The sequence below is a fragment of the Melanostigma gelatinosum genome (assembly GCF_949748355.1).
Source record: "Melanostigma gelatinosum genome assembly, chromosome: 18".
NCBI lineage: Eukaryota > Metazoa > Chordata > Actinopteri > Perciformes > Zoarcidae > Melanostigma > Melanostigma gelatinosum.
This window is the reverse complement of record NC_136651.1, coordinates 6,108,944-6,130,957: the sequence shown is the minus strand read 5'-3', so window position 1 is coordinate 6,130,957 and position 22,014 is coordinate 6,108,944. Positions and strand designations below refer to the sequence as shown.

The following is a 22,014-nucleotide window of genomic DNA, read 5'->3' as shown; positions in this document are numbered from 1 at the left end:
TTACTTTCTTCTGTCTGGCTGCTGGCATTTTCCAGATGTGCAACAAGATGTTTCCACATGTGCAGCAAAGGAAAAGACAATATTCCTCAATGTGCATTTTCTTTGTGCCAGATGGGATTTTTTTTATATTCTGACAAAACAGCTTTCAATGTTAGGAATATACATAGCAAAAGTCAGTTTAAAACATTTATGTGAGTCTTTGCTTTTGCTTTTTTAACAATATTACAGAACACATTGAGGCACATGAGGGAGCAAGGTGGCACAGTGCAGATGTCTCAGGTAGATGAATAACAACTCAAGATGGTTCTGTCTTTGCCATAGAGGCCCGAAGCAAGGCCTGCTGCTGTTAGCTGATTAGTTTAGTTGTCTTGTTTCAACTATTTTTCAACTTAAACTTTAAATTGTCACATACATGACGTTTGATCGATGTATCTCACCCATCCTGAGCATTTTATAAGCTGTGAGCTGCTGTAAAGAGCCCAGGGAGTAACTTTGACATGCGGACAGTATAAGAGCCAGCGATCACACCGCCAACTTTGTGATTTAAGGACGACCAGGTCAATCCATTGAGTCACAACTGCCCCAATGCAGGGGAAGTATAGCAACTTCAGTTGGCCTTATTATACCAGAATCAGAATCAAATTAATTGACCGGGTGTATTTACACATACAAAGATATTCCAGAGATTGCAGTTGCCAGTTTATATTTTAACATACCAGAGTCGATGTGTTACATCTAACTAAAATAACAACCCTGCAATGAACTCTTCTTTCATTAGGATTATGCGTGGTTGAATTATCATATAAAAGTCATGCATGAAAACTCTTTCATAAACTCTGACAGCAAAAATGTCTCTGCCTACGTGCTATGTGGTCCTCGATCAACTCGCGAGATCATCTGGCTCGCGGAGCTTTGGTTTGGCACGTGTGCTGTTCTTTTTTTTTTTCTTTTTTTTTTAAGTGTGGCTCTCAGCTGCCGAGGCGGATGATGATGATGGCGGAGCTGGTTCAGGGACAGGCCTCGGTGGCTCAGCCCGGAACGAAAGATGACTTCGCAGACACGATACGCCGGGTCCGACAGGTAAAATGCTCTCCAGCGAACACACGTGTAGCGCTTTCGGACCACGAACAACGTGTTTGCATGTGGAGCAGGGCAGGACTGTGGTCGGGGCACCCCGGACCCCCTACTACACAACACTCCTCATGTACCCAGCAAGCTAGCAAGCTAACGTTAAGTAGCCGAGGCAGCATAGCTGAGAGGACAGATTAGAGTGTACACGGGACACGAGACGCGCTAAGTAACCGAGGTAAATCTGTCACAACGACCACACAAACCACGGCTGACGCAAAACACGGAGGCCTCTCATTATGTCGAAGTTTGTGCAACTTTAGTAAGTTAACCCGACACACTGCAACCTGTTGTGAAGCAACATAAGTAAAGTTGCAGTTAGCTTAGCTAACGTTAGCTAACTTACGATCACAAGTGTGATACCCTGCAGCTTGACCCACCACGTGACCATGGCTAATATTAACTTTAGACGTGAATCCTCAAACACCGAGCTGCCTGACACGCTGTCAATAAAGTTAGCATGCTAGTTCTTGGTCCTGAGTTAGCTTCAGTATAACCGGCTGTTGCCCCATTTAAAGAGACTCACTTAGATCTTAAACGGGGATCACGTGCAATTATAACGTCCATCCCCCGTCTTTAACTTAACAACGAGCTCGTGTTTAAAAGTTGAAACGTGTTTTTTTGCGTAGGCGCAGACATGTGAGTAAGCTAGCTATGAGCTGATGCTAGCTAGCTAGCGAGCTAGCGTGTGTGACACTGTGTCCCAAAAGGCAGCGTCGGAGTAAGGCCATGTAGTGTAACGTCATCTGTTCAAATAAGCCCCCCTCCACTCCTCCTGTGGAGCACATTTGTTTTTTTCCACTCTTTAGGCCACCATTAAGTTGATAAGTATGTCACTGACTGCTGTTAATACAGTGTGAATTGGACTTCAGTCACACAGCTACCAGTTAATCTTTCCCCCTGTGTAGATTCTATCCATAATAGCCAAATTTGTCCTTACGTGTTTTAATCCCGTAATTCATACGATGGTAAAAAATATTTTTAAATGTCTTTCATAACAGATACTGAGCTCAATGCTCATTATTAGTGAATTTTTGGAACATGTAGTCCAATTTTGAGTGCACCCAGATACAAATGTGACGTGTCAAGTAATCCCTCCTTCCTCCACTTTCTCACATGTATGCTTCACACCACGTTCACAAGATCTCAGATTAAAACAAAAAGCTTCATGTCGGCCTCTTAGCAGTGACAAGTAGGTTACGAGGGATTTAGTTGTGGTTATCTACCTCTCACTCTTGCATCATTAATTGCAGAAGGGCTAAAGATACTGCTGTTAATCATCAAAGACCATCATCAGGATGAATCACATATTAACCCTCCTAAAAAGTTATGTTTATCTGCCACACTGTGTTCATGGCTGGTGTTACATTGTGGATTTTTGCACGCCTCCATGTACTTTATAGAAAGGGGAAGTCTTGTTGGTTTTGCGTGTTATCATATGACATTGATGCAGCAGAAGTCTGAGAGATAGGAAGTGGAGGCCTTGTTTTAATTCTTCTTTACACTGAAGTGTATGTTAGCTGTTCCCACAGATGCAGTTCAATGTGTCACGGGTTCTCTACTTAAATCTTTTAGCTGCATGAGCTGAAATTGCTTTGCAATGTATTTCATGTAAACTGATGAACGTACACACCAATTCTTGCATTATATGAAGACCACATCGAGTGAATAGTCTAGCTCTGTGACCGAACAGTTGTGCCTCAGCGCCCAATGGACAAGGTGTTCTCGGACCCTAAATATAAACCATACATACTTTGGTTCCCATGAACCCACATGTCACAGGATTTCATTTCTGGAATAGTTTCTTACGGACACTTTGACATAAAATCCAACAGACTGCGTGACCGTACTTAACCTGCTCTCTGTGATCCCCTTTGTTTTATACAGAGCGCGATTAAGTTCATATTAACATAGTTTTGCTGAATGCATGCATTTGAATCATAGCGTTTATAATAAACTCAGTGTATGCTGGTGGAACTTACTAGATATTTGCCTCACACTGAACAAGCAATAGAGAAGTGTCTATTGAATCATGTTGCAACAGCGTTCTGATCAACAGTAACCGCTTTAGTTTGTAATTAATAAAACAAGATGCAACATGTCAATACAAATGCTGTGAAATCCAATAACAACCTACACCCATACCATTCTGGACACGCCTTATAAAACGGGTGATTTGGGAGATACTTCTCTGGGATCTGCTCAGCTGTAGTGAAATATAACTCGGGAGTAAAGCAAATTCAACTCAAAAGTTTTAAGCCTTTTCTTGAGTATTGACTTCCATCTAAAATGCTTTTGAGGCTGCTCGACGTACAACAATGTCATGGAAAACAGCAGCCCCCCCACACCTGCTTCCTTTCCTGCCTCCTTATTTCCTCTCACTTCAACCGCTGGGCTCTGAAGTAGATAATCATCCCCGATGGTGATGGAAGACTCTAATTGCTGTCACTATATTTTCATATTGTGGAAGAGATTCCAGTCAGGCACAGATGTCAATTTGGTGTAATTTTCTGAAATGCTATACTTTCGTATGGAAGCAGAGGTGGCAGATTAACGGCTAGTGGAAAATGCTGTTGGCGCTTTCGTGCAGCATAACTGAAGATTTAAATGTCCGTCACTGCAGAACACGAGTATCTACTTTAGTTTGGCAAGTGGAGGATTTTAAAAGTAGAAATGGATTTGTTTTTTTAGCTACTCTGTGATGCAAATAACTGCACTCTTGAAGTTATTTTGTGGGGGTTGGACACTTTCCATCATTGAAAGAGAAACGTGTAGCGAAATGTATGTAGTAAACATCAACTAATTGTTTTATTGTGCGGTGTTCTTCCATCACAGGACTAGGTGAAGGTGTGAGCCAAGACTTTTTTTGGTACGGAGAGTAAAAACTGGTCAAGTACTGACAGCTGATATTGATTTTAACGACAGTTTTTATTTACTGTAGGCAAAGTTCTTGTACAGCTGCTTGTGTGACAACACAGCTGTTGCGGATTCACGTCTAAACTAAATATTAGCCATGGTCACGTGGCGGGTCAAGCTGCAGGGTATCAAACTTGTGATAGTACGTTAGCTAGCTAAGCTGACTGCAACTTATGTTGCGTAACAGGTTGCAGTGTGTAAAGTTGCACAAACTTCGACATAATGAGAGGCCTCCGTGTTTTGCGTCAGACCTGGTTTGTGTGGTCGTTGTGACAGCTTTTACTCTGTTACTTAACGCGCCTTGTGTCCCGTGTAAACTCTAATCTGTCAAATTCATGATTTAGTATCTTATCTCCACTCGTGTATTCAATTCTCAGACAAACAGAAATAGAAAAACATTAAAGTATAACCGTTTCAAATAAAACAAACTACAGCTCGTAAAATTGAATAGTCACCTTTTTGACTCTAAACTACATCCATTCCGGATTTGTTTTAAATAAATTAAAGGCAATTAAAATAGTTTTATGATCACTGACGGTGAATATGGGATTTGGACATCTATCTTTTCTCTCGTCTGCCTTTGCTCATCTACATACCTTTTAAAAACTGGAAACGCCTTCACTTGATTCAGGATCTGGGAAGGTATACAATCTGTCTTTGTTCTGCGTAGCACTCGTATCTGTTGTAACTTTCTGGCAAATTCAGTCTGAGGAACTGACGTGTGCTGTGATTATCGGTGTAATTTTTCAGTGAAAGAAGTTAGTTCAGTCAGAGACTGGACGCATGATGTTTCTAGGAAAACATGATTCTCTGTAGTTTAGACCGCTTCAAGCTGCTGTCGCGATGTACAAAGTGCAGTTTTCAGCTGCTGTCAAATAATAACACTCAGCTACAGATGACTCTGTCAAGGCCCAACTTCACAGCAAAGTCGATGCTTTTAAGGAACCAAGAAGAAAAGAGTGTGTCACTCTTTTCATGAAGGGTTGTCTTGGAAAGGGAACGGTATGTTCAAAGATAAAATCACAACATGTCCACTTCTCACCTTTTTTTTTAAATTCAGTCTGTTTTCCTGCTCTGTGTCTCCAGATGGCAGCCAAGATGGGAGGAGACCAGATGCCCAACATGAACAGCTCCCCTCCGGTCACAGACCACTCCCTCTACGGCTTTGGAGGGCAGAAACGCTCACTAGACAATGGAGGTAAGAGGCCTTCAGCACCAACGCATACATGTCCCGTTTGCACGTCTGCAGAATGTTCTCATGTATTGATCTATGTTCAACTGTTGATGATCAGCAGTCTGAACGTGGCTCGTCTCATAGTTTATGGACCTGGTCATACATTCAGAAGGATCTATGCAGGGGAAACCATGGCCTTCTGTTTTCATGTTTTTTAAAGGAGTATTGAGTATCTTGACGCTGCAGTGTCGTGAAAAACGTGTCATTCTATCTTGCTGTCCGTCACTTATGTATGAAAGAAGCTAACTATTAATCCCGCCGTCCTCTTGTCAGTTGTTTGTATGATGGCTCAGCCCTGAAAGCAGGTTTAGGTTTGTTTGGCGCTGTTGTTTGCAACATGTGTCCTCGGTTTCTCTCTGTGAAGGCTGTCTCACCATATTGGCGGAATAACAGAAATGGTATCTTTGTAGCGCTGCGGTTAGCTCTCAGTATTTAGTTATCAAATGTACTCACGGCATTCCAATTTTATCTTCCGGCCCTGTCCTCGTATAAACGTGGTACACCTCCTGTTTTATATTCATAGCCGTTCCGTTTCCAGAGGTAGTGAAATCGGTGCAAACGACCATAAAATTGATTTGAAGTTGCTAGATATCAACTCGGGTGTTCATGGCAGCACATCCTCCACTGACCCTGCAGGACCCTTGCTTGGTGCTACCCTCGTCAAAATGCAATTCAGGACCAGCAGCCACTGACCCGGCTGCCTCTCTTTTTTTTCTGAGCGGCTCTGATTGAAACACTCACAGACCTGATTACCATGCTGGTGGAAGCCCCCCCCCCTTCCCCCCGCTGTGGGTCAGACACAAACGCAGAGGATTGGCAGCACCATATCCATCTTGCTCCCCCCCGTGACTCGTTCCTTTTTCATTTTGCTGCTTCGTCACTTTCACAGATATTTAAAACAGTTTATTATTCACCATGATCTCACATTATTTCTCTGGTGTTAATTGGTTTGTTTCCCTCTCACCTCTCTCAGTAGGGAACCACCTCGGTGCAATGGTACATCAAAGGTGAGCAGAGCCTCCTCTCGTCTGTTTCTCTTCGTTTTGATGCACTTGCTTGTCTTCTTAGTGTTTTCTCCCTCTGAACCCAAAGCTGTTCCCGTCACATACTCACTGTGGCCTCTTTTCTCACCTGCATACACACTACCGGTCCACCTGTTATAAGATGTTTTGTCTTTCCTTGTATAAACTGTGTAATTCAGACACAATATTCACTGTTTACATTTGAAGTAGTTTTCCCCCAAAAGAAGAAGAATGGAATCATTGAAACTGCTCATTATTGAACCAAAACAGTACTTTCATTTGGGCTCTAAATATTTTGGGTTGCTGTTTTTCTTTAGGCCCTCTGCAGTCTTTGTTTAAACTGGGATTTTTAGTCTTCTTCTGCCGTTTCTATTGTCGGTGCGGTTGAATCATTGTACAAAGTTTATTTTACACTATGTACAATGCAAACCCTTCATACAAAATACCATTTAATTGGAAAGAGGACTTTTACAGCCTAAAAGCATCAAAAGAAGATTCAAATATATTCAATACTGCTCGTCAGCTTTTTTACCATGATATAAAAAAAAGCAACATCTTTTTGAGAAGCTAGAACCAGAAAACCAAATTTAAGAAAACTATGATTTAACTCATAATTTCTAGAGCTGAAACTATTAGACGATTAGTTGATCGACTGAAAATGAATCGGCTGTTCTGTTCTGTTGATGATTTAAATCTGAAATGAATATTTTCAGTTTTTTTCTACGTCCTCAATGACCGTAAACTTAAATCTTTGGGTTTTCCATCAGAGAAAAGAAGCAATCAGAACACTCTATTGATCATGTGCTAATCTCTCCAGGGCTCTCGCTACAGAAGACTATAAAGTGCCTGATAAGATGGTGGGATTCAGTAAGTAGCTCTTCAGTTCATTATAGTCGGTATTAATGTTTCATGTAATCACCAGTATTGACGTTCTGCTCAGTTTTTGGGTCGCTGCTTAAGGCCCCTGTCTAAATTCAAAAAGGCGTCTAAACTGTGTGTCTCCTGCTTCTGTAGTCATTGGAAAAGGAGGAGAGCAGATCTCAAGAATCCAGCTGGAATCGGGTTGTAAGATCCAGATTGCTTCAGGTGACCAAACGCGTTATCTACGCCCCTTGTTTCTGCTTTAGGAGATCCACTGCGTCTCCTCAAAGGCCAGAACCATGAACAGTAGAATATGGGGTCTTTTTAACGATTGCCATTATTTCTCCTTGTGTACAGTAGTTTTGGAAATGTTTCGCAATAGTATATTATATACGTTTTACTCTGTCAAGTTGGTTGTCTGTCAATTGACATATCAAGCTGCCCTTGTTCACAAATAAATAACATAGACTTCTCTTTAAAACATCCCTGTTACAGCTCGGTGTGCTACTCCTTTCTTACCCGCTTACTTCAATGACTCCAGCTTTGGTTTGGTTGTAGGGTGTCTCTGTGAGATGAATGTTGTATCTCGGTTCCAGAGAGTGCAACATATCACGAAGGCTCTGACTCTCAGTGACTGAGAAGAGGCGCCAATCCTTAGCAAAAAACGTTGCGATCTACTTCGTGATCCGAGTCGGGCGGAAGAAGCGGCGAAACGCTTCCATCCGATACTGGTGTTAAATTAAGAAGATGTATTTCTGACATCTGTGCTCACCTTAGATCAGAGTTTAAGATGCGTCATGGTCTAATATCACACTTGTGTATTTGTGTGATGTGTATATCGAATGCGAGCAGTTTTTATAGTGAGAAGCCAGAAGAACAGTTGCAGTTGTCTTTTAGCGTGCAACAATCGGACCGTTTTCCTCCTTGTGCTCCCGTGTTCAGTCTCTTTAACTGTTGTGCTGATGTTGTTCCAGACAGCGGAGGCATGTTGGACCGGCCCTGCACGCTGACTGGAAGCCCAGAGAACATTGAGTAAGTCTCAACTTTGACAGATTTGCTCAAAGTGTTCCCTATTGTAGTGACACAGAGGGCATGAACTCAAATCTCTTTTCACATCTCCACTTAATTAGCCACTGAATCACCTGAACACCTCATTCACTTTTGACAAAGAGAGATGTGAGGTGAACTGTGGTGATAAATGTATGTCTTGCCCCCCCCCCCACAGTCAGGCCAAGAGGCTGCTGAGTGAGATTGTGGAGCAGTGTCGGTACGGTCCAGGCTTTCACAGCGACATGGACGGCAGTTCCATCCAACAGATCCTCATCCCCGCCAACAAAGTGGGCCTCGTCATCGGCAAAGGAGGAGAGACCATCAAACAGCTGCAGGTCTGCTAGTGGACCACACTGAGTGAAACACAGCTGTACTCTGTTAGTCGGCCATCGTTTATCTTCATTTGACTCACAGACTGGACTAAACACAACTCTACCATAACAGTTTCATTAGGGTTGCCAAATAAATGTGCAGAATTTCTGCCATCATCTTTTATTTGAGATTTAAAGTTGCAGTACACCTTTCAGTCATATGAGGGAGCCTAGTTGTTTTTATTGTGCAATAATCAGTCTATTTATAGCAGTTATACAATGTTTGTTTTACTGAGAGGAGAAAAACAAGAGCCTGTTGTCTCGGGCTAAATTAATGTATTTCTAAAGTATTTAGCATGTGCATATGTTTTCAATAACACATCTATCAAATGTATATATCTCTGATAGCTGTATCGTGATGCGGAAATGACAGTAAACATGGTCAGGAACGTTTATTTACCCATAAATTCCCTCTCATGATTCATAGATAAGTGTGTCACAATGTTTTGTCATTTAGTCTGGGAAACACTGATTTAAACCACATTCTTGGCATACTATTAAACTTAAACTTTAGGGGGCTTAAACCTGGTTCTGAATTGGAATTGGCTATAAATTAGTATGAACCCGGTTCTTTAATCGGTACTTTAAGAAACCAGGAAGTGAATTTAGTGCATCAGAAATATAGTTTTGTTGTATTTATGGTCTGGGTTCTGTCTGTATTTGTAGGGGTGAGCTCTACGGCTGACACGCACACTAACCTAAGCATCATTTTCACATCCTTCATAGTTATTCCACTTCTGGTCGAGATGGCCAAGATCACATCAAAATATAAAACCTGTTCTTTGAGATGTGGCAGAATTTGCTCCCTTCAGCGTGAATGGTCTTTAGAGCCCCGGGTAACGCGACGGTGTGTTTCTGCTCTGTCTGATTGTACCCCTGCAGGAGAGGACAGGAGTGCAGATGATAATGATTCAGGATGACCCCATGCCCACTGGAGCAGACAAGCCCCTGAGAATCACTGGGGATCCCCACAAAGTGCAGGTCGGTCTCAGAGGAGCTCAGTGTGCGCTGCTATGCTGCCAGTTTACTCAAGTTCACACATTTTATACCTTCAGCGTTCCAGTCGTTTGAAAGTCTCTGTTTTTATTGAGAATTCCAGCTGGGCACTTAAGATTCACATTCTTTGTTTAAAAATAATGTTTTAATAAAGATTCTGTCTTTCAATCGTCTTCATAGCAAGCCCGTGAACTTGTGATAAAGCTCATCCGAGACAAGGACCAAGGAGACTTCAGGGTGGGCCGGGCAGACTTTGGATCCAAAATGGGGGGAAGCAGTCTGGATGTAAGAGCTTTTGTTCCGCTTCTAAAAAATACTGTGACTCTACTCATTCGCATCAGATAATTTTGCAGTCTTTTCTGAATTCTTCTCTTTTTCCTCTTCGTCCAGGTGGTTGTGCCCAGGTTCGCCGTCGGCATCATCATCGGCCGGAACGGAGAAATGATCAAGAAGATTCAGAATGATGCGGGAGTCCGGATCCAGTTCAAACAAGGTAGGAGGAAACGAGGCCAGAAGTAAAGTAGAAACGTGTAATCCCTAAAGACGGATAATGTTGCCTCAGGAATAGAAACAATTGGACGTTGAGTTTCTCATCTGGAGGCTGATATTTATTCCAGTCCAATAATCCTAAAATTCATAATTTCTTCCTTCTTAATCACTACTCACTTGAGCTGTGAAATCCAAAGTTAAACAATGTCCCGAGGCTTTTACATATTGAGTTGTATTTAAAGTGCTCAAAAGTAAATGCGTGTGCCGTCTTACGACGGTTACAGACCTTTGGTGTCCCTTGTGTTTGTCGTCCAGATGATGGAGTCAGTCCTGACCGAATCGCTCAGGTGATGGGTCAGCCAGACCACTGCCACCATGCGGTCCACCTCATCAATGAACTGGTCCAGACTGCTCAGGTTTGCGTTTCTGCTTCTCCGTTTACATCGCTCCAGTAAATACGATAAAAAGCTTCCGATCCATGAAATGAGAATCTCTAAATTTCCTGCAAACTGCTCTGTTGCGTCAAAACACTGTTGCTGCTTCCCTTCCCGTAGGAGAGAGATGGATTTGGAGGTGTAATCGGACGTCGGGGGCGAAGTGACTGTAACATGGGAAGCTCTGGAGGACTGCAGGAGGTGACATATGCAGTCCCGGCCGATAAGTGTGGACTCGTGATTGGTAAAGGTAAGTTTCCATTCAGTTACGCAACTCGTGCCCGGTATAAAGAGTCCATCAAAATGAACAGTCTTAATAAGAGTATATCCAAACGGCCAGATTGCCTTCTCCCCTTAATAACTGAATGCCGTTTGGTGTTCTGCGTGAAACTGAGGAGAAGAGGGGGTGGGGGTGGGGTGTGAGTGACCACCCTCCTATTCTCTCTCCAGGCCTCATGTATACAGCACAAGTGGCATTCATTGGCTTCACTAAGGGCTTAATGACGGGGATAATGCGTGTAATGTGACATTAATTGTTAAAGGTGCATAATAACAGCCCTCAATCATGTGGAAGGCTGCCTGGCATCTAATGAGGGTCTTTCAGCCCAATAGAGTGCAGCGAGGGAATGAATAGAAGGAATTAGCTTATTGGCTATTCATGCCCACTCTATTGCCAGCTATTTAAAAGTCATTGACCATTGCATTGGAAGGAGCTTGTGTGTGTGTGTTTGCATGCATGTCGCCATGGTGTGTGTGTGTGTGTGTGTGTGTGTGTGTGTGCGTGCAGTTGTGGGCGGGTTGGGAGTAGGCCTCTTTACCTAAGATAAAAACATGGCAATAGAAATGTCAAGTGGCTTTTGTGCATGTAGTGGGGCGAGGGAAACAAATAAACCTGGGCGTTGCGTCCCCCTCTCTGGGCATTAGCATATGAAGTGGGCCAATATGGTGGAGATGGCGGTGGGTCTGTGTGCTGTCAGCCGTCCCTTAAAGGGTGCGGTGATTAATATCTTTACGATGCCATATGCAGCCCGTTGCCCCTCCATTCTGACCCCCTACACACACACACACACACACACACAGCTTGATGAATCAAGCCACCCACCAACCTGCTCACACTTTATCACAGCCGTGAGTTCAGTGCAAGAGCCGAAACAAGCGTCCAACAACTTGACCAAAAATCTAAACTCAAAGGTCCACGTACTATGTTGTCTTGGGCTTTCAGTCGCTTCTCATACTGGATGGAGTTCGCTCATTTGAAAGTTTAAGTTTGCTTGTTTTGAAAGCTAGCAGGTGGACCATATGTGTTGACATTTATTTGTCAAACTCTACTGCTTTTAATGTGAAGAATGGACTTTTACTCTCGACCCCTGATGAGTCGAATTGTTTTAAATACAACGTTACATGAGCTAAACTTGGTTTCTCACATTTCACTTTGATATATCTGTATTCATCTTTCAGAAAAGTACTATGCGGCTTGATTTTCATCTCTTCTTCCATGTACGGCTGGGACGAAATACAATGTTCTTAATCGAATCGTGTTGTGAAATTATGACATGATGCAGTTTTACAAATTTAGTCGCCAACTTCATGATAATTGGTAATTAAAATGTAACGGATAAAGGTTAAGTGAGATTTTATGTGAGAGGGTTGGTAGTTCAATCCCCAGCTCTTCCTCTCCACAAGCTGAAGTGTCTTTGTGCTAGAGACGGCACCCCAAATTGGGTATTTGTGTGTTTCCTTCCTCAGTCCAGAGGCGTGGAGCTGAGGTGGATTGGCGACTCTAAATGTCCCGTAGGTGTGACTGTGAGCATGAATGGCTGTCAGTCTCCGTGATAGACTGGAGACCTGTCTACGGCGGACCCCGCCTCTCGCCCAATGACAGCTGGGACCCGGCTACCCCCCGCCCACCCGTGACCCTCTAAAGGATAAGCAGATAGATGGATGGATTATCGGTTAATGTTCAATGGCTTGATTAACTGATCATGTCGGGTCTAGAACAGGGTATAAAATACAGCAAACGTATCAGAACACATAAATAACATAGTGAAAAGTACACAAACAAACTAGACTTTTCCTTTTCTGTAAGTTCCTCTGATGGAGCGTTATCGAAAGCAAAACAATCTTTCTTAGTGGAAGTTACTACACACGTCTTTCCTGATTATATATTGATATAAAAATACTCTTCTCAACACAATATTGATTTTAAACCATACTGCCCACCTCTAGTTCGATGTAAACTACCGTTGCGTTAGGAATTAGCTCGGTACACATTCTGCTCATGTTTTCCCTCGAGGCCGGAGAGTTTCACCCCACCAGCAGCTAACCAGTCCATCGGGTTTGCCCTGAATGCCGTCACCAGTTGCACTTTTGTGTCTCCTCCTTTTCTCCAGCTCACTAAACCAGTCTCATTAATAAGGCCCGTATTATCTGCCCTCACTACAGCCCAGTCCATGAAATGAATAGTCGGGGTCTTCATTGCACTCTGGCGTCTGACTAGAAGAGCTCATAATGGCTTCATTAAGGCAGAAGTTTCATTTGGTTGACAATGGGTTAATGGGCCCTGTGCAGTCTGTTGGCAGCCAGGGATCGGCTGCGGGAGGAGGAGAGCTTTTTTGATGAGCGTTTTCATCAGGTCAGCCGGGGTCATCAGTGTCAGCCACAAGTGAACAAATGTGTAATTGATGTTGGGACAGCCCCGGTGTCCCCCCGGGAAGCACCCTCAGCCTTTTTTCCTTCAGATGGGGGGTGGGGGGTTGTCGGCGTCTATGCTCCCCCGGTCACTCCCTCCTCTCATCACAGAGGACAACACCGAGTCAAGAATGAAAAGGGTAAAAGAGACAAACGATATCCCAGAAGGAGGATACGCTTCAATTTTGGGTCTTTTCTCCTGCCTACTATGTTTAATTTCTCCCTGCTGGTGTAATTGCTCTCCCCACACGTCGGAGAGCTGGCATCTGACGCAGCGGAGGGGGGGTGCAGGAGATGTCTCCTTTTGTTTCCTGATTTGCATGGATGTTGCCACAGAATGGGTAGATAAGTGGTGAGACGCAAGCCGGAGTCTTCATAAGGTAGCTCTATCGCACTGGCTCAATGCTGCGGTCGTATCGTACTGGAAGGCTGGATTCAAATATTAGTGATGTACAAGCATTCGCCTCTACGCTGATGATTACACACTTTACGTTACTGAAGTCACGGTTAGTCTTTGTGCTGCACTCCTTTCTACGTACAAATGATAGTGTTTTGTGATGAGTGAAGAGAGCGCTTGAGTGAAAACCTGTCTTCCTTCTACGTGAAGTAGGCGTTATTGTTGGTTTCAAAACATTGTAGGAAGCGACGTGACAAAATTCTGACATCAGAAAGGTGTGGAAAGAGTTTCAGATGCTGTTTTGCTGTCTGACAAGAAGTTCATCTCATGTTAATATCTGAGAAGTCTTACATGAGTCACACAAACAGTTTGTGATCGTATGTATAAGTTTATTAATCAATCAGACGATTATCATGGTAGTTGCGAAGTCATTTTCAAATTGTTGAGGCATTTTTTACCAGTTCTTGGTTCTCAATGTGAGGATTCTTTTGTTTTCCGTTGTCTTTTGTGATAGTTAAACCAAATTTATTTTTTAGACAAGACATGTGAGAACGTCCTCGTGGGCTCTTGAATAGCCGTCTGTATTTTCTGACATTCTTATGAAGGCAGATCAACCAACAACAAAAACACCTGCTAGTCGCGGCCCTAGTTAAATACCCCTCGCTGCGTTCCCCAGGTGGAGAAACCATCAAGAACATCAAAGAGCAGTCTCGTGCCCACGTGGAGCTGCAGAGAAACCCGCCGCCCAACACCGACCCCAACGTGCGCATCTTCTCCATCCGAGGCACCCCGCAGCAGTTGGAGAAGGCCCGCCAGCTGATCGATGAGAGAATTGGGGTAGGTGGTCTGGCCCCGGCCCCAAAAATCTATTGTCTGGCCCGATATTCATGAGCGCACATGTCAATGCGGAGAGCTGCCGGGTTGCTGTTGTGCTGGTGGCCGGCAGGATATCACCAGAGGTTAAACATAAAGAATCCATCAAATGGACTTAATGGAGTGCATCAGCGCCCGGCCCTGCCCTCTGACCTTGCCTGTTGGCTCCCTTTTGAAACACAAGTGTGGTCCCTCACTCGCCTCCTCTTCCCTTTCTGTGCTCTAGGGTCCAGGAATGGGGGGCAACAGCAGCTTCGGTATGAATCCCTACAACCAAGGACCAACCACTCAACAGTACGCTTCAACTTCTCCTCAAACCGCCTCACGTTGTCGTAAGAAATTGATTGTCAACTTTATTACTCACATTGAATTGTCTTGTTTATTTTTACATAAGTGGGGCTCAGACCTTCATGACTGGAGGAGGAGGTGGAGGTGGTGGAGGAGGAGGAGGTGGTGGTGGAGGAGGAGGAGGAGGAGGGTGGGGTACAACTTTTCAAATGTGGCAGCCTCAAGGCCAACAGGACCACAGTAAGTAAAAAGCACCGAGAACTGACCACGTATGACTAGAAATCTGATCCGTTCCCAACTAGCTCACTCTGCTCAACGAGGGAACAAACTGAGTTTATCGTGTTGCCTTTTTTAAACGTGGCTCTGAACGCGTGGCCAGTTTTCAGCAGGCTGGGATAAGATGGCGACGCTCGCTGTGGCTGACCACCTCTTTCCTGTACAGATTTTAAATTAGCTGTCGATGGAAATAGTTAGGAAGCGGATGAGAGCAGACGGTGAAAAGGGAAACGCAAAGGCCGCTGTCGGTAACTGTGGTGGTGTTATGTGTGTCTGGTTTCAGGTCACAATGGATCCCAGACGAGCCAGATGGACTGGGAGCAGTATTATAAAAAGCTAGGCAAGAGAACGGGATATTTTTGTTGTTCCACAGAAGTTTAAATTTAAATCATCCTTTTTTGTTAAATTCAAGCCTGATTAAGCCATTTATTTACCCACCATGTTGGAAAGATGATCCTGCTTGCAACTTAAGTGTAACACTCTGCTCACTAAAACTGAAGAGTCAGAGGGGAAATGCTGTGTTTAAGACTTGTATTGTTTAAAAAAACAAAATTGGAACTCTTCCTTTGTTGGGTTTTCAGGTCAGCAAAACCAAGCCCAGAGCTCTGCTCCTGAATACAACAAAGCGTGGGGTGAGTACTTGTGGAAGTGTTTCATTATGAGCTCAAACCTGCAGGTTGACTTCATGCATTTGATTCTGGCTCCTCTCTTTCCTTTCCTCACTGTTGTGTTTTTTTTTCTCCCCCTTCAGGCCAGACAGCTGGTCCTGGATCTCAGCAGACCTCTAATCCTGACTACAACGCCTGGGTTGACTTCTACAGACAGCCGGTGGCCTACTTCAACCAGGGCGCTCAGCAAACGCAAGCCCCGGGCCTTCAGGTGAGAACCGGCGGAACACGTTGATCAGGAGGAGGCTGGTGTTCCTTATTGCCAACAAATCCCATAAAAAGAGCAAAACCAACAATGTTAGGCTGCTCCTCGGTACATGACTTCAACTCTCAGCTCCAAACCCATTGGTTCCTACTGTCGATGTAAACCTTAAAAACAAGCAACTACTTTAACAATGTAATCTGTGAAAGGAAATGTGTTTTAATAGTTGTTGTACATCAATGGAGCTCTATGGCACAGTTCTTGGTTGGATTGGTTGAAAGTATAACGCGTCACCTTCTATCTCTTTAAATGTCTTTAAATGTGAGTGGAATCGGCTGCAATGTTGATGATGAACAAACTGTTTTTACTCTCAGGATCATTAAGAGACGGCGGGGACAGACTTGAATCACTGAGGATGGAAACAACCCTCTTTTAACGGAGGGTTCTAGATTTACAACGCCTTGAAGACTTTTTTTCTTAGTGAGAAACACTAGCTGTAGAATGACTTATATGATAAAGTAATATTTCTAAAAATCAGGAACAGTTATTTGTTACTAAATGCTTGTGTACACTGTTATTTTGAATAGACAGTATCTGGGATCCCTTTTTGGACTTGAGAGAGCTGTTTTGTTTTTTTCTATGTTTTCCTGTCTTTGACTCAGATTGTACGGCCAAAACTGACCAGAGTTGTAACATTTCAAAAGGCAATATGATCTATTTTTTCTAGTTCTGTTTGAAATGAAACCATGATTATGTGCTTAGCAGTCTTGAATACCGTGTTGTCATAAGATGTTTAACAGAGAGTGTGTTCAAATGTTTTTTTCCTTTTACATAATTCAGTGAAATGAAAACTGTGATGTTTTGTTACAGGAAATGTATTTTTGTTACACGGTTTAAAAAGCAGGATGAGTGTCAGCCAGCGGCAGTAGTTCTGATTTAATTCCTGTTGTGCATTGTATGCTGTTTTTCATTGTCATGTTATTGTACTCTGGTTTAAACAAAGGTGCAATATCTAATTTCCCTTTTGAAACAAAGATGGGTTCGCTAATATTTTCACAGGCTTTTAACTTGTAGTTTTAAGATGTTTTGTTTTTTTCAAATGGAATTGTCATCGATAATGTATAACAATTATCTGTTCCGATAGGATTTAGGGGGATGTTGCAAATAGCTTTTCTGCCTTTGCTACCTTGTAAAACTATGTATATATGCTCATATATTTGACTGTTAATTTAAAATATATATGTTTCACATATATATACTTATAAAAACACTTTTTTTTCCCCTGTGATCAGTGTAGCAGGAGAATTGTCCCTCTTTTTCTGTTCTGTTTTCTTACTGAAAATGTTCAAAGATTGTGAATGTGTGATTTGAAATTTGATGTTGCATCTTGTCATGAAGAAAAATAAGCGATAGATTTTTGTGTATGTTCTGTACCTGAACTATTCAAGACTGCTAAGCCTCTGTACTTCTACCTGTGTAATAATTAATATAGTATTTTTATGTTTTAAGTATTATGATCAAAAACTGTCTTCTTTGGTACCTCCCAGTTCACCAACGCCCCACTGAGCCCTCGCTGTGGACTCAGCGGGGCGTTGGACTCAGTCCAATGCTAATAACTTTTTAATTAATTTTTTATTTCTTTGTGTGATCTAATATAAATGAGATAAATGATGCATCATTATGGAAAAATGATTCTGGTATTAATGTCATTTCTTAATGAAAAGGGATATAATTTCAAAATGTCTAATTATGGTGTTTTCTTTCCTTCGTGTACAGTTAACATGTATTAAAAACATCCAGACTACCTTTATTGTGTACTGTTAAGCTGATTACAATGTTAACACTTTCCTCAAAGGTTAATATAGTTTTTACATATAAGTACACATGAAGGTGGATTCTAGTCCACAGGGCTGCCAGAAAAACAGCAAATACATATTTCGACAGTTAAACTCCTCCAAATCTATCACATACATGCCCTTAAATATTTAAAATAAATGGCACAACTGTTCCTTGTTTGCAGATTACAATTGGTAGAGATGTTCTTTACTTGCTTTATTTTTTGCGGGGACTTTTAGTCTTAATCTATCACTTACAATATTCTGACCGAGAAAAGCAAAGAAGGAACTATTGTTAGTTAGTCAACGTATATGATTGTTCTTAATTCTTTACGCCTGGCTTTAAGGGCTTTTGCTATAAAACCACAATATTTAATATTCTGTCTTGTATCGGCATTCAACTCTGGACCTGTTTCGTTGGTCTGTTAGATCTAAATCAATCGGGTGTGATGATTGCCATGATATACATTTAATGTTGACTCATTTCTCATGTTTTCGTCAGGCTGCTGTTTCCAGTTTGCGCCTCTACAGAATTGGGTTTGTCTCTGAAAACGAACTCTGTTTCATGATTGATTTCGCTCTCCTCATTGCTCAATTGTAGCAGATTTCCTACACTTCCATGTCTCATTGCTCCCTAAACAATCCATCTATCATTTCCACCCTTTCCCTCTGTGCACATGTTAAATGTCCACTTCCAGCAGCACGTCAGCCCTCCTGTCCCTCTCCACCCCCTCCAGACCCCCCTCCAGCTTTGTCACTGCACATCTTTGCACTCAGCAGGGGGACTCCTTCCACAGTGGACCCTGCGCGGCCCCATACCGTCCACTGCATTGATGCAGTGCAGCTGTTTCCAAATCCAGCCCTTGATTTTGATCCTCTTCTTTTTAAGGCCGCGTCCCCGTGGACACTTCTGACCTGGTGGTCCATTGTGGCCCTCTAATGATTTAGTTGTTCCAGGATCATTCGCAGACTGAGGTTGAGAGGCACGATTATTATTCATATAGACTTTACTCGTACGCCGTTGCTCCTTCGGGGGTTATTTTATGCTGCAGCATGTGAACCATCCTCTATAAACTAGTTCAGAGGAGGATACAGTGTTTCTCATGTTGTAGAGTGGAAAGCCCTTTTGGGCAAATTACATTTTATGCTAATTTGGCTTGACTAGTGACACAATATACAACATAATGTATTTAAATACTTAAACAATTACCAAACATACAGAACAAGAATATCAACTTTTAAAAGTTGTTGCAGGGAAATAATACTTTTTATTTAGCTGTTTAGTTTTTTAAAACTAATTTTCAAACTCCTTCTTTAAATTGGATAAACTGCAGTTTTTGTGTTGTGCTCAGTGGTTTTACTGAAGTGATGAACTTGTTCTTTACTTTAGAAGTTGCATTTACTCTTTGGCTTAAAACTCTGAGGAACATATTCCACGTGTTGTTACTTTAATACGCTTTTTTCAGCTACAGTTACAAATTTAGTTGAATTGTTGAAAATATATTTGATCATCTTATAAAATGTAATAAAACGACAATAAAACAATACCATATCTTGATGGAAGGAGCTAGTCTGCACAATGACTATCACCTTGTGGTGTTTCTACTTTAACTCGCGCCACTGAGGCGCAAACACTGCATCACTTGAATAACTCTTCTTTATACCGACGGGTTTTCTCAATGAGCCTTATCGATCGGTTTGGATTATCTTTACACTAAAGAGCAGTGGAAGAAGTATTCACATCTTTTAAATGTAATACCACAAAGTAGAAATACTTTGTCATAAGTCATGCAAACTAAATTTTACTTAATTAAAAGTACAAAAGGTTGAGCATCAAACTATATTTAAACGTACCAGAAGTAAAAGTACTCTTGTAAAATGGCCCATTTCACAAAAATATATTCTGTTATTTATTCTAATTGTTGATGCGTTAATGACTAACACCGATGTTGCTTGTGAATTATAATCTACAACAGTAAATCATGAATGATCAGCTGATTATGTTTTGTATTCCCGTAATCTGAATTGGCAGTAATTAAAGCTGTGAGAGTATAACGCACAGTGCGAGTAGTGGAAATAAAATGACTCAAGCACCACAGAATTGTGTATTTGCTTATACTTTTCGCTGCTGGTGTTTTTGCATTGAACTGAGTGATAATGTTTTAATTGTTGGAGAGGATGGATCCACTTTTCCAATTCAGTATTTTCGGCTAAACAATTAAAAACCCCGCTCTCCTCGCTGTGTAAATTTAGGTAAACGACTCCTCCACATCAAGCAGGTGTCCTGACTCCCCCCTGCGCTGTCCAACAAGGGAGGGTGTAGAAAACGCTCTTTTAGGGAGGGGGGGGGGGGTCTTCCACCACCACCTCTCTCACCTTTGCAACAGATGAGCCTCCTCCATACTGTGGCAGCTACCTTAATCTGGTTTTAATGACCCTGCGGAGGATCCCCAGAGACTCTGCACTCTTTCCCCCCCAGCTGGTTGGATGACTGCAGTTTGCAGAGGTGTGTGTGTACGCGCGTGCGTGTGTGTCTGAGTTACTGATTCATAATGTGACAAGGATTTTTACCCACATGTGTTTTATTGGGGACTATTATTTTAGAAAGATAAATTATTCTTATTCTTATTTTATTTATAAAAGCGTCTTTTACTTTGTTATTTTGTCATTAAAGTGTAAACGTTCACATGGATTACTTTGACGTGACCGAGTCCTTTCTCCCCACGTTTTCTTTTCCCCTGATTGGCGTTAAACTCCGCTATTTATCCGCAAACAAACGCTTTTCTTTGATAGGTTTCCCACCAGCTCTTTGAAATACAACAATTACCGCGTTCTTTGTGCAATAATTGTCAATCATCCACATTAAATTGATAAGCTTTAAATGGACAGAATAACAGCTTAAATAGTGTTACAATGGAACAGCTAAGCAGGATGATTTGCTATTGCTGACATGCCCGCGGCTTTACTAGCTCCGGATAATGCCATAGGTTAATGCATAAATAAGCAAATCAAATCCATGCGTTACCCCAATTCAATTCATTTAATTCCTCTTTAATAAAGAAGCGGCCCCACCCCCTGTCCTCCGCCATTTACCTCGGATTTGTGCGATGAATGCTATAAATGTAAATCAATCTAGATGAGAAAGAATCCCATTGAAAGAGCAGAGAAATTTCATCTGGGAAAAGGAGACAAATGTAGGAGGGGCCCGCTCATAAAAAGCAGCTGTTTCACAGTAATCTTTTTTCGTGCCCTGTCACTCACCTTGCCTTTTCACTGTCTCCTCAGTTTACAAAAAAAACCTCCGCTATTGTATTTAGTTGCTATATCTTCTTTCGCATTACATTGCCATAATCCATATTCGTCCAGAGAGAAAGAAAGAAAGAAAGAGAAAGAAAGAAAGAGAGAGCACAACTTGCCCATTTTTCGGACAATCCCCTTGTAGTTGTTGGAGTGAAAAGAGGAGTGCATGGATGTCAAATTGCTCTCAAAACACCATGAAAGATTGATTTGCAGCACTTTTCAGGGCCCTGACATTACTTGGAGGAGAGCTGAATGGGAAACCTGTGAGCCGGGGATGGAATAAAGATGTCCTCTCTGCTGGAAAAGAAGGAAAACTGCCCATTTAGCCCCAGTCCATCAAGCCCGAAAAATAGGCAAGAGAGGAAAAAACACAGTGGACTGCGACTATAGAGAAGAAAAGGGCCGTATATACTCATCTAAACGTTGTCACAATACCGAGGGGGCTCCGAACAGCCATGAATATTAAACCGCTTACCTCAACAAGGGCTTGAAAAAGTGAACCACGTCAAAGCAGCTTTGCATTTTTTGCATGCGAACAATGCTGTAAGAAAAAAAAACTCCACGTCGAGATTGTTTCCATTCTTGTTATTCCCGCGCTAACTCCTCACAAAAAAATGATTCTTACCACCACATGAATAACAAATGCATGAGAAAAAAATGGGCGAGCAACTCCCAGACTCAATGACCCACTTGTGCACATAAAAACTCACTTTATCACTTAAACTCCCACAAAATGTTCTTTATTTGATTCTTTTTTACATTTTGAAACCTGGCTATTTTTTATAGTTATATGCATACATGGTTTTTAAACAAAGTGCAATAGTTTAATTGTATGCTAAGGCGTGCATCCTGTTAATTATTTATAATCTATTTCTACAACATTACACGCTTTTAAAGTACGTTCAATTTTCATAATTTCATCATATTACATATATTTATCGACAGTTTAGCCAATCATGCATTCGCAGCTTTGCACAAACATGTTG

The 22,014-nt window shown here is 42.1% G+C and overlaps 1 protein-coding gene across 1 annotated transcript; it reads left to right on the top strand.

The window, feature by feature from the left end:
* Positions 1 to 971: 971 nt before the first annotated feature.
* fubp3 (far upstream element (FUSE) binding protein 3) lies at positions 972 to 17,699 on the top strand. Its single transcript, XM_079289099.1, has 18 exons — positions 972 to 1,080; positions 5,131 to 5,242; positions 6,252 to 6,285; positions 7,118 to 7,167; positions 7,315 to 7,386; positions 8,136 to 8,193; positions 8,387 to 8,546; positions 9,465 to 9,563; positions 9,759 to 9,863; positions 9,969 to 10,071; positions 10,383 to 10,483; positions 10,622 to 10,751; positions 14,263 to 14,423; positions 14,686 to 14,791; positions 15,307 to 15,363; positions 15,605 to 15,655; positions 15,775 to 15,902; positions 16,268 to 17,699. Exons 1-18 carry the CDS (start codon positions 985 to 987, stop codon positions 16,274 to 16,276), a joined length of 1,632 nt encoding a protein of 543 aa, XP_079145225.1. The 5' UTR covers positions 972 to 984; the 3' UTR covers positions 16,277 to 17,699.
* The last annotated feature ends 4,315 nt before the right edge of the window (positions 17,700 to 22,014 follow it).

Excerpts from the sequence above, each read along its gene's own strand:
- fubp3 (XM_079289099.1), top strand. The coding sequence starts at position 985 with ATGATGATGATGGCGGAGCTGGTTCAGGGACAGGCCTCGGTGGCTCAG. Across the intron at positions 7,168-7,314 it reads TGATAAGATGGTGGGATTCA|TCATTGGAAAAGGAGGAGAG; the intron begins GTAAGTAGCTCT and ends CTGCTTCTGTAG. Across the intron at positions 15,656-15,774 it reads TGAATACAACAAAGCGTGGG|GCCAGACAGCTGGTCCTGGA; the intron begins GTGAGTACTTGT and ends CTCCCCCTTCAG.